The sequence below is a fragment of the Bubalus kerabau genome, chromosome 10 (genome assembly GCF_029407905.1).
Source record: "Bubalus kerabau isolate K-KA32 ecotype Philippines breed swamp buffalo chromosome 10, PCC_UOA_SB_1v2, whole genome shotgun sequence".
Lineage (NCBI taxonomy): Eukaryota > Metazoa > Chordata > Mammalia > Artiodactyla > Bovidae > Bubalus > Bubalus kerabau.
In genome coordinates this window covers 88,166,427-88,179,266 of record NC_073633.1, presented here as the reverse complement: position 1 = coordinate 88,179,266, position 12,840 = coordinate 88,166,427, and the positions used below count along the sequence as shown (strand labels likewise).

Genomic DNA, 12,840 nt, shown 5'->3' with positions numbered 1-12,840 from the left:
TCTGTGTCCTTCTTTTCACCTTTCACGTTTGCTTACATATAGTGGCTGTACTTAGCAAATGCATCTATTCCATGCTTCTAGAAGCAAAAGTCTAAATCTATTTTTTAAAAGCACTGATTATTCGCAGTGGGTAGACTGATCTGAGACAAGTTATTCTGCCATTAGATATGAAGACCTTGCTCATTTTTCAAATCCTCATGATTCATACTGACAGCATTTACTTTGGTTTGTTCTTCATAAACATGATAACTGTTTTAACTACTTTCTAAAGATTTATCACTGTACTGTCCTCCAAAAGAAAGACAAAGAGACTAGAAAAATTCAGTGTTGGGAATGAAAAAAATGCTAGCTAGAAACTTTATCCTCATTGGAATTTACTAACAAAAATCAAACTGCTTTAAAAAACGACATATGGATACTGGGTAGGAAAATCATTTTTTTAAAAATCTGTCTGAAATGCTGTCAAAATTATTTATATACATGTGCACAGATTCTATTTTTATCTTTGGCATAATGTAAAGGAAATATTCTAGACACACATTTTGTATTCTATACACATATAAAGGAAATATTCAATACACACATTCTATATAAATATTCTATAATAATATGTTTTGTACAAGTTCTCACAAAAATAGAAAGCTTCATACTGCTATTAAATTGATGATTTATGTACTTGTATTAATTTGATATTAAGATGAATTTCAATTATATAGGAATAGGCTCTTCATTGCAGCATTGTTTGTAACAGTAAGACTGGAATCCATCTCAATGTCTATTAATAGAGAAACTGGTTAGATAAACTTTGGTATAGCAACTAAACAGTATTATGCAGCCATAAAAACAATGGGAAAACTTCCTGTGTACTGACATAGAAAGAGCTTCAAAATATATTACTAAGTGAAAATGGAAATGTGTATAGCATGTTATATTTTGTATACGAAAAAGGGAAATAAGACTACATATGCATTTTTGGTGTATCTGTATAAAGAAACATCAGAATACATAAGAGACTAATAAAAGTGGAGACTAAAGGGGAGAAGAGAGCTGAGAGCTAGGAACAGGGTAGAAATGGGATCCTTCAATGTAAACACTTTGATTTTTGGCCCATGTGAAGGTATTATTAATAGCGAAACTAGCTTTTTATTTTAAAGCTGAATTTAAAGCACAATTCATTTTAAAACCAAGAAGACTGAAATATCTACAATCAGTTCCTCGGTCTTTTTGGATTGTGAACCAGAGAGTCCTTACTGCAGGTCTTAGCCATGCTGAGATCCTTCACTATAAACTACAGTGCTACTAAGCCAAACGTCTTCCAAACACTACTGCTTTCAGTCATATTAATCATAAACCTTACCTCTGGAAAGGACTCCATTCAGTCACCCACCCCAGCCTCAGCCAGGCAAATAGCATGGATGAGCCCATGCAGAGTAATCATTACTTGTGCGCAGACAAGAGAAAGAGACCAATGCCACGGGCTTCTTTCCCTGATCTGATGACTGTCACGTATACTTCTTCCTGATAATGTACATATGGAACCAATCTGGTGGCCTTCTGAACTTTACACATGTATTAACTGATATCATAATCTAGAAGAAGATCAAAATTTCAGGAGTGTTAATTGTTTTGCCAAACCTTCATTCATAGACAATGTTGTTTTCCCTGCGGTTCATTTTTTAACTCCAGATGCCTGAATCAAAGAGGAAAGTGGCTGGTCAAACTCATTTATCATCAATAAAATAATGCACCAGGGCAATGAACAGGCCAAGTCAGCAAAGAATTTCATTTATTCCCTAAATCAAAAGAACAGCACTATTCATTATCAAATAAAGATTGCTTTTTCCTTATATCTATTCTTGAGATGTATATTGCAGACCTAATTAGATATGATTACTTTACCCCTTTAACTTCAATAATTTGAAGGGCAACATTTTAAAGAACAGAGAATCCAATAAATGTTTTCATTCTTTATATTTTTAATAAGTATCTAGAAAAACAGTGGAGATATTGATTTAGATAAAATCACTACTATGAACATGAAACTTGACATTTCCTAATGAAAACAGGTCTTCCAATTTTCTCTACTGCAGACTGGAAATTTTACTTTAAGTTCTATTCTGATCTTGGCTTTTGCATGTTATACTTAATATTAGGCTCTGCAGCCAGTAGCAATAAAACCTGGAGCCATACCTCCAGTTTCTTCTCCTACTCAAGGGGAGAGAATGGGAAGATGGGGTGTAGAGTGTACTGGGTAAGAAAGCAGACTCTGGAGTCTGAATGCTTGGATTTAAGCATATCCTAACTGTGATCTGGGGGGTCCTTCACCCTCTTTGTGCCTCAGTACTCTTGTCAGCAAAGCGAAAATAATAGCATCTACATCAAAGGATTCTAAGGATTAATTAAAATAATTCATGTAAATTGCTTCACAGTTCCTGGCTTAGTCACTGCTCAATAAAAAAAATATCTATTTTTATAACTGCCTGACACTCCTGCTCAGCGGGATTGCTCGCTGTCCCATACCCACATCCCAAGCTCCTAGCCTGCTGTGCTTTGTTCTCATTGTTCTGAGTCTAGACCACCACACTGCTTGTTTTCTGGACTGATGAAAGGTCCATTTCATCCTGACCCATCTGATTAATCATGACTAGGCCCCACTGGCTTGGTTGTTAGTAGTTCTGTTATTATACTCATTATATTCAACCCACCTTTTATTTTTATAGCAATTTATGACTTTGTTTCCTTCATAGGTAAAGACTGTTTTACTAGCATACAGTATTTATTAATAAAACTCTGCAAAGAATGGTTACTGAACATTTACTGGATTTGAAAAGTTATGCTTTTTACTTATAAAAGTAAGCACGATATATTATACTATCTATAACAGCAAGATGCTTATAAAGCAAATATATAAAGAAATGAGATAATGCATGTAAACAGGCTACTAATGAGTTATTATTTTATCATCATTCAGTATTCACCATGTGCCTGGCATTGCAGTAAGTGCTCTACGCATGTGAGATCCTTGAAACAGGGCCTGGAATAATGATCTTGCACTTTCTTTTCACTTTCAATGTCACTTTCACTGCTGACAGAATGATCTTTTCACTCCATTGCACGGAGTAGGTGAGATAAAGGTGTTTTTTAATGACCAATGAAGAAAAACAGCATTGATATGGCAAATCTAAAAGTAACTGAATTACCTGTATTATTAAAAAGTCGGCAATATATAATGAAATTCCTAATACTTCACAGTGTAGTTTGGAAGATCAAAATAATTTGATATGTGCAAAAAGTAAAAGTGAAAGTGTTAGTAGCTCAGTCATGTCTGACTCTGCAACACCATGGACTATAGCTTGCCAGGCTCCTCTGTTCATGGAATTCTTCAGGCAAGAATACTGGGGTTGACTGCCATTCCCCTCTCCAGGGAATCTTTCTGACCCAGGGATCGAACCCAGGTCTCCCACTTGGCAGGCAGATTCTTTACCATCTGAGCCAGAGATGAAAACTTACAAATCTTAAAAGCCAAAGTTAGTACCATGCAAATGCATATCCAGCATTCAGGACTCCTAAGGCAAAACAGTACCGCTTCTGAAAGCCTCACTCCTCTCAAGTATAAAAGGCCAATAACTAGAGCCCACTATCCAGGGGTGCCGTGTGGGTTAAAGCAGATGATGCTGGTAAAGAGCTTAGAACAGTGCAATAAGTAAACATATATACTTATCTAAAGTGTTTTCATCATAAGAGATGCTCTCAATTATCTCATAAGTGAAGATCCAGGACCATGATGGGAAAACTAAACCCAGAGTTAATTCAAATTTGCTAAGTCACAAGCTGTTCTAAATTCATGACAATGTGCAATCATTGGCAGGTTATTTTAGATGATAATGGAAATGGACATCAATTAAAGGCCCAGGACGTTGTGAGGAAGGTGAACGTGAAAGCGTGGGTAAGCCACAAAGCGCATGATCATTTCCTAAAACTTGGGGGGTTAAAATGTCAACTTCAGCTCCCACATCAACATCAGTCTGGTCAAATGAGAAACAAATTTTCATATTTTTGTGAAATGCTGTCTTTTATATCATATAGATATAACTTACATCTGTTCTTCTGTTCATTTTAGCTTTTAAAAATGGTAAATGAAAAAAAAAGTACCAAAGATCTGAAAGGCAAAATGCTACAATATAGCAAGCAAATAGTGTTTTCTTTATCTGAAAATAATTATGTGAGCTATTAAAATAGAAAAGATTTTAAAGGAATTATTTAAATGAAATTTAAAGGGAGATATAGAGGCTCCTTTCAGTGAGTTCAGTTTTTTTGTACTAAGTTGCTTCAGTCATCGGCTACAGTCCATGGGGTCGCAAAGAGTTGGACACGACTGAGCAACTAACACACAATTCAAACTATGAATCTCTTTAAATATAAGGATGTACAAAGCATGAAATTTCAAAAAATGATGACACAGATGGAAACTAACAACATTCTGCAGTGATTCAAATGCATTATAAGCACCTAGAGGCATTCCTTTTTCAAAATCTGTTATCTGTAAAGTCACCAGAATAATCAATTTCTCAAAAGGATTCCAAGGCATTAATAAAATTTCCTTACCAAAAATACGACTCCCCAGACTAAGCCCCTAAGTATCTGTGTCCTCTGTCTTTTATCAGTATAATCCTGGGCTTTAAATGCTATGAATACATAAACAGAAAGAGAGGCCAAGTAGTGGTATCCCTTAGTTCAGATATAGAGCTGCTCACACAGAATAGCAGGTTTTAAGCTTCTAGATTCTACTGCCTAGTAAAATTTCCAAAATAAAATTGGGGAGACTTATCTATACTGCCAAACTGTAGTTTCACTGAGAAAGCATTATAGGAAACATTTAACACATATGATCATCAATAATTTATGAAGGAAGGGATAAACAGTTTAATATCCCCCAAGATGAGGGCAGGAGGAGAAGGGGTCGACAGAGGATGAGATGGCTGGATGGCATCACTGACTTTATGGACGTGAGTTTGAGCAAACTGGGAGACAGTGAAGGACAGGGAAGCCTGGCGTGCTGCAGTCCAGGAGATGGCAAAAAGTCAGAATGACTTATTAGTGACTGGACAACAAAAACAAAAATAAGAAGCCCATCATTTCAGAATAATGGGCAGTTTTGTGAATTAAATAAATGCACCTTTAAGGTAAATTCATTGTAGTGCTTTCATCTTATGCTGCTCAGTCGTGTCTGACTCTTTGCAACCCCATGGACTAGATAGTTCATGCAATTCTCTAGGCCAGAATACTCGAGTGGGTAGCCTTTCCCTTCTCCAGGGGGTCTTCCCAAACCAGGGATCAAACCCAGGTCTCCCATACTGCAGATGGATTCTTTACCAGCTGAGCCACAAGGGAAGCCCACAAATACTGGAGTGGGTAGCCTATACCTTTTCCAGTGGATCTTTCTGACCCAGGAACCGAACCGGGGTCTCCTGCATTACAGGTAGATTCTTTACCAACTGAGCTATCAGGGAAGTCCTGTGGATGTAACCATAAAGCATTTATCACAGAGCAAGCACTACCTGTGGTCTAATATTTTGTAAAGCCTAAGAGAGGCATGAAACGTGCCAGGGATCCCATAAAATATCTAAAATTGGGGCAATCATTTTTTAATTTAAGTAAAACCTTGGGTGAAAAGGAAAAAAGTTCATCCTTTACACAAAATAATCTGTTTAATCTGTTGAAATTAGAATGTTCAGTATATGATTTTACTGTATGTGTGCATGCTAAGTAGCTTTAGTCATATGTGACTCTTTGTGACCCCATGGACTGTAGCCCACCAGGCTCCTCTGTCCATGGGATTCTCTAGGCAAGAGTACTGGAGTTGGTTGCCATGCCCTCTTCCAGGGGATTGTCCCAATCCAGGGAACTGAACCTGTGCCTTTTGTGTCTCCTGCATTTGCAGCCAGGTTCTTTACCATTAGCACCACTGGGAAGCCCCAAAATCTCATCCCTTGTATTACCAATGTCTAAATGTTGTTTCCCTTGAACTTGTAAAATTGAATCTAATCGTCATTTTTCTACTCTTCCTTTGTTAGAATGCTCAAAATATTTATTGGAACACAGCACCCAAAAGAGTTAAATTTATGTATCAGTAGTCTTCTGAAAGTGTTAGTCACTCAGTTGTGTCCATCTCTTTGCGACTCCATGGACTATAGATCACTAGGCTCCTCTATCCATGGAATTTTCCAAGCAAGCGTACTGGAGTGGGTAGCCATTCCCTTCTCCAGAGGATCTTCGTGACCAGCAGATTGAACCTGGGTCTCCTATGTTACAGGCAGATTCTGTACCATCTGAGCCACCAGGAAGCCCCAAGCTCAAATTTTCAAAGTGCTCAAATTTACATGTTATAAATATGGATACTCATAGTCTACTTGAAACGTATATTCCAAATGTATACATATGGAATAGACATTAGTTGTGCTTAAGATGAACGGACAAAAGGAGCAATGATTTGAAAAGTTACATCTAACATCTAATAATATATTCCTATCAGCTGAGTTAAAAGACTGAATCATACCTTGCAACCGTTACTTTGCATTATAAGTCATTTTAATAAAATTCAAATTCTTGCCTAATTAAGAAAATTCTATCAAAATTTGTTCATAGAATGGAATTCAATAACTGGACCAATTTTACTTTTGGAAGACCCTTTAAAAAAAATGCAGTGGAATTACCACTCAGTCAAGACACATTATGGCTAAAATATTCAAACAAAGAGTTAAAATAAGAGTGTATAACTACAATGTCTAACAAAACTAGCCCATATGCTCAAATGATTCCAACTAGAATGTGGATACACTCTACAGTTAGCAGATTACAGGTTCGCATTCTCTACTCTGCTGTCCCCTCTATATGAATTATCCTATCACTCTTTTGTATCTGGATCAATGACTTCACATTAAGGTTTAGGAAGTATGGAGGTGAGAAAATCTTGAGTATTTTCATTTTGTTACATATTAGGATTCAGATTTTTTAAAATTCTGAATTTTGTAATTAAAAATCTTGATGAAAATACATCTCTGGTGGTACTAATAGACTAAAAATTAAAGCTTTTAAGAACAGTATGGTATAGTGGTTCCCAGTACATGCTTTGAACTTATTAACTGTGTGATCCTGGACTTATTACTTAACCTCTCTGTGTCTCAGATTCCTCATCCTTAAAGTGGGGATAAAAATGGTACCATTCTCCTGGGGCTGGGACATAAGTTGGGATAATATATTAAGGTACTTAACACAGAGCCTGGTGAATATGTTCATTAGTATCAGCTACTGTTATTGCTATTACTTATTGGAGTATCTGAAAAATTCATTGCATTAATGGAAGATTACCAAAAGAGTTGAACATTGTTTAAGTACCATATCAGTCAATCCTGACATAGAGAATTTCATCAGATGAGAAATGTTCAGTGAGTTAAGAAAAAAGAAAATGAGTAACTGCAAAGATAAGATCCTTCATAATAAATGGTATCAGTTTTCCCCGTCAAAAAAGAACTCCTCAGGTCTGATTCTGGAAGCTCTGTGGGAAGCCGGAGCAACAGAAATGTCCTCCCCTGGAGGCCACACTTACCCCCTGCTCATCCAGTTTCATGAGCTGTTCTGTGACCTTGGGGGTGTTGAAGGCCAAGCGCAGGCACTGAACATTGAGCTCAGGAATCACGTGCTCCAGCACCTCCTTCAGCGGCAGCCCCCGAGCCGTTGAGTGCTTTGCTGTTGAGGGAATGGCATCCTCCAGCACTGACCCTCTCAGTGTCATGAGCTGAAAGAGACACATGGCCAGGGAGAGGAGTAAACTCAACCAGCGTGAGGCCCCTCGTAGGGAGCTGGGGGTGACACATCAGCTGAGCCAGCGAGGGAGAAAGGATGAGGGGAGTGATGTCAGGCACTTTATGTACGAAAAACGCGCCCCGTACTTTCAAGACCCAGCAAGTCCACTGGAACTCATCACCAAGCTTTCTGAGGACATGTCCTTAAATACCAAAGAGCACACGTTTCCTTGACGCGCTCAGGAAGACCAAGGTCTCCATACAGCTATACAAGGTCACTTACACAAATACCAGGAAATTAAGGAGATATCCCAGAGACTATCTGAAGACTAAATGCTTAGAATTTGGATGTTATACCTTTTTGAACTGTAAGAGTTTAAGGGAAGGGGAAGAGTTTTAAAGTGCATAATGCATTGTTGATCAGCTTAAACTATTCCTAACCCGAAGTGCTGCTATGATAGGACAAAGATTATAGTTAGTACAGCAGCCACTGTCTACAACATTTAAAGTGACTTGTGCTTCCCCCTATGTCTTAAGAGCTCTGCTATTATTATGAAATATAAACATAAGCAAAGACATTTCCTTAAGTAATGATGATCTGTTGAAGCAAAGTAGCTTTCATGTTCAAGAATTTTCATGTGACAAAGTTGTTAGTACAATTTAAACACTCTATGGTAACTTAAAGACAAAACCATTAAGTTGAATGAACTTCCATTAAGCATGTAGGTTATAAGGTATTATACTGCAAAAGGAGTGAATGTTGAAGACCAAGTGTGGTGTGAAAAGAGGGTGAGAGGTAAGAAATATCCACCCAGGAGGATATATGTACTAAGAAAAACCTAACAAAGTCAGATTCTATAACAAAACTAGAAAAAGGACTGCTGTGGCTCAGGGCGTAAGGAAAGGCCCTCATGGGAAAGTGTAGCACTAAAAAGGGGCTTCAAGGAAAAACTGTACAGAAAGACCGTGTCAGAGAGCAAAGGTGTGGAGATGAGAAACAGCAGGCCGTGAGCAGGAAAGAGAGACCAGTGTAGCTAAGCGGGATCTAAGTGAGCCAGAGAGGGCTGTGGGTGGGCCAGAGTCCCCAGCAGAGCGTGCCTCGAGGGTGAGCGTCTCACCCAGAACCAACAGGCCATCTCAGAAATTGTTTGCATGGGGATGATGACGTAAGAAAATTCAGTTGCCACTGCCCAAGGAAGAAACTACAGGCAGAGAATACAGCTTGAAATAAGCTGTACTGTTCAAGTAACAGGCAAGATGGTGTGACAGCGAATTACCAGGGAAAATGGAAACCAAAGGAAGAATCACTGGGGAAGTAAAACCTGTAACAGGTGTCAACAGAAGGAAAGAGAGACAAGGGTAGGAAAAGCCAAGTTCACCAACCTCTGACTCTCAAGACCAGAAGAAGGTGCTTGACGTTATTTGTAGTCTATTCATTTGATTAGCATCTTTTCTTTCATGTATAGTCTGTTTTCAAATAACACTTGGGTAAAAAAAAAATCCTTTTCTGTGGCTTAATATCTCATTTTACAGAAATGATTTTTGTTTCATTTCTTACATCGTGAGAAACAGCTGAACAACTCCTGTGCTCCTACTTTCATGAGATAATGCCTGTCGAGGGTCAGGAAGTTACAAAGGCTGGTCGGATTTCCAACTGAGAGAGCTCCAGACCAGGAATGCTAAGGAAGCAGTGCTAATCCTGGACTACAGAAAAATAGCAGCCCACCTCAAGAGAAGTCTGAGCAGATGAGAAAAAGAATGACTCATTTTTATACCTGAACCATTTTTATACCTGAACCTCCACTGTTACTGGTATGTTTTGCTAATGACTTCCAGAAACAAGCAGAGAATCCTCCTATATGCCGGTGCACCTGTGCTTAAAAGCACTCACGTCAGAGATTTTTTTGTTCATAAAGAAACAGCCACACTTACAAATATATGTAAAGTCCTTTTTTGGTTTCTTTATACTGTGCAATGATTGTTTCTATTAAAATGAAAAATATCTGTTTGTATTTATGTTATCTTGACTCTATTTATGAAGCAACTGGAATGTCACTTTGGAGACTGCTTTCTTTTTTCTCAAAGGGAAATTAATAGCATGAGAAATCCCTACCAAGGCATAAGAATTAAGTCCTACTTTTTTAAATAGTCAGTCAACTGTCCATCCTACAAAGTGCGAGAACTCTGTCTGGATCAGGACCAACATCCAGAGATATTTCTATCAAAGGACTTTCATTAGTGTATTTCTTTGAAAAGTCTCATAAAGATATTACAATTAAACCACACTTAAGGATTATTTCTATTGGAAAGAAAAAAAAAAATGACACTAAGACAGTGGTAATGAATTAAATGAACATGAGGGAGGAAGAAAGGAATGACGTGTGGGGGACTATTTTAGTTGTTAGGTGTGTAAGTCATAAATCCCATGGACAGAGAGCCTGGCGGGCTACAGTCCATAGGATCACAAGAGTTGGACATGACTTAGCAACTAAACCACCACCACCACCATGAACAACTTGGAGTCCTCAGCATCCCTGAGCTTATATGCAAGTAGGGGGAAGACACAAAATGAATACAGTAAGTACAATGTGTGAGAGAGTGGTGTTCCTGGAAGAAATAAATAAATAAATAAAGCCTGGAAGCGGGATATGAGACAGTAGAAATTTTAGATCCACTGGCCGAGAAGGCCCCTGTGGCTTCACAATAAAGGCCAGAAGGAAAAGAGAGCGATGCCCACAAGGACACCTGGGGGTGAACATGATTACCGAGGAATAGGGACCATCGGAGCCCTGAGGCAGGGCTGTCCTCAGGTTGCCCAGAAGAGAGGAGGCCACTGCGGCTGGAAAAGACGAAGCAAGGTCAAGGTCAGAGACAGATGTGCCTGGACGCCCCAGCTAGGGAGGAGAAGGGCTTTTTCCTGGAAGCTGGAAAACCCTAGAGGGATTCTGAACTGAGGAATCACAGATCTGTACTGCATTTCTAAAGGATCCCTGCTGGGCTTGAGATGATGCAGCCCTAAAGAAAGATGCAGGAAGGAAAGAGAAGATGGTGGTGGGCTGGGCCCAGGCAGAAGCAGTGAGATGGGAGGGGCGGTTGAATGCTAGACACATTTTGAAGACAGAGTCAACCAGTGCTGTGGTGAGACCAGCTCTGGGGGCGGGGTGGGGGTGGGAGAGAGAAGTCCAACAGGACCTCCAGCCTGAACAACTCTAACAAAAGGGTTGTCATGGGTTAAACATTAATCTGAACATGAGAGCAGGTGGTAATGAACCATAAACAACATTTGACTTGGATATTTCAGTCAAAGGGTAAGGAAGTGGCCCTGGGGCCCCATCCAATGGACTGGTAGGAAAAGGACCAGGGAATCCTTAAGTGTGATTTAACTGTAATTACAGGGGGGAGGTGTAGGTGGAGCATTTGAGGCTGAGGCAGGGAGAGGCAAGAAAACAGATGAAGGCGAGCGTGGTTCCCCAACCATGGCAGAGGGACCATGTTCACTTGGGTCAGCAGTTGACCTGGAGAGAGAGGCTGCGACCAGCCATGGCATGCAGGCAAGGCAAGCTGGAAGGGACAATCGTGGACAGCAGAGTCAGGAGCTGAGAAAGAAAGAAAGAAAGGGCCACCTCGGAAAGCCTCAACCTCCAGCATGAAGATAGGGGCAAGAAGGCACTGAAATGAAACGAAAAATATAGAAAAGCGAAAGGATGAGGACGACTTAAACCAGAGCGGCCTTAGGAGGCGGGGAAAAGGTTAAGCACAGAAGGATAGAAACAAGTGGGAGAAGTTAAGTGGCTCTCAGGAAGCTGGTGGGGTCTGAGGAGCAGCTACCTCCATCCAACTTCAAAAACAGTGTGTGTTCCCTGTGCTTTTCATGTTCAACAAAAGAAAGGCCTGACCCTGCTTAATGATCAGCTTTGGCTTGGAGAAAAAGGACCCTAGAGTATGTATGGGTTCTTCATTCCTCTCAGGCCACTCAACATAACACGTGAGATATTAAGGCCGTGCCTTTAAAAATCCTATTTTTAATTTCCCAAGAGTTGAAGCTGAGAAGCAATTACTCAGTGAAGCCAACCCCTACAACCTGTCTTGTATTCAATGGGGGAAATGAAGCCAAATGTCCTATTTAAACTAGTTTCAAAACCATTCTTTTCTACCTACCGCAAGGGGGTATTAGGCATTAATGCATGACAACAATCCTAAAGTGATTTGGCTCAGAGAGGCAATAAATTGATAGCTGGCATAACTATACACATGTTTAGAAAGAAAACAAAAAAATCCCTCATAGTCCCTGATAGTCATGAGGTCATTTTTTGAATCAGGATATCAGGCAGAGCTTTAACAGTCTCTACATGACAAACTCTAGCGCTTGCTTTCATTTTACTTTTGAAAATAAATATACATATATATTATATATAAATATTTGAATACTACGTATATGTATTTGGTTGCTCAGTCACATCCCACTCTTCGGGATGCCATGGACTACAGCCCGCCAGGCTCCTCTGTCTTCAAGATTCTCCGGGCAAGAATACTGGAGTGGGTAGCCGTTCCCTTCTCCAGGGGATCTTTGCAACCCAGGGATGGAACTCGCATTGCAGGCAGATTCTTTACCATCTTTGCCACCAGTTTTTTTTAATGCTTTGTTGGCTATTTTCTTTTATGTTTCCTTTTAGACTTCCCTGGTGGCTCAGATGGTAAAGCGTCTGCCTACAATGCAGGAGACCCAGGTTCAATCCCTGGGTCGGGAAGATTTCCTGGAGAAGGCAATGGCACCCCACTCTAGTATTCTTGCCTGGAAAATCCCATGGACTGAGGAGACTGGTAGGCTGCAGTCCATGGGGTCGCAGAGTCGGACACGGCTGAGCGACTTCACTTTCACTTTCTTTCACTTTCTCTTCTTTACCTGAATTTCACTTTAAAGTAGAAACTCACATATCATGTGTACTTAGTTCCATAAAGAACTCCAAGGACCCATTTTACCCACAATTAGACAGCCTCTAGTTCAAACGTCTTTATTTTAAGCCTCTGAGAATAGGTC

At 39.7% G+C, this 12,840-nt stretch overlaps 1 protein-coding gene, 1 long non-coding RNA gene and 1 other non-coding gene across 51 annotated transcripts in view; 2 read left to right on the top strand and 1 right to left on the bottom strand.

Moving 5' to 3' along the window:
* The window catches only part of LOC129621753 (uncharacterized), a 54,610-nt gene extending 44,636 nt beyond the window's left edge, over positions 1-9,974 (top strand). The window contains exons 3-5 of one of the 2 annotated variants that reach the window (XR_008699667.1): positions 3,869-3,946; positions 9,375-9,614; positions 9,844-9,974. This is a non-coding gene — a long non-coding RNA (uncharacterized LOC129621753). The remainder of the gene's footprint in view (positions 1-3,868; positions 3,947-9,374; positions 9,615-9,843) is intronic. The other variant, XR_008699666.1, reaches the window with a different exon arrangement.
* Positions 1-12,840, bottom strand: part of SIPA1L1 (signal induced proliferation associated 1 like 1) — a 512,605-nt gene that overhangs the window by 102,334 nt on the left and 397,431 nt on the right. For all 48 annotated transcript variants that reach the window (XM_055538504.1, XM_055538534.1, XM_055538533.1 and 45 more), the window contains one exon: positions 7,607-7,795. In XM_055538504.1, coding sequence (XP_055394479.1) covers positions 7,607-7,795 — 189 coding nt within the window. The remainder of the gene's footprint in view (positions 1-7,606; positions 7,796-12,840) is intronic.
* Positions 12,479-12,550, top strand: TRNAC-ACA (transfer RNA cysteine (anticodon ACA)). Its single transcript has one exon. It is a non-coding gene; the product is annotated as a tRNA-Cys (tRNA).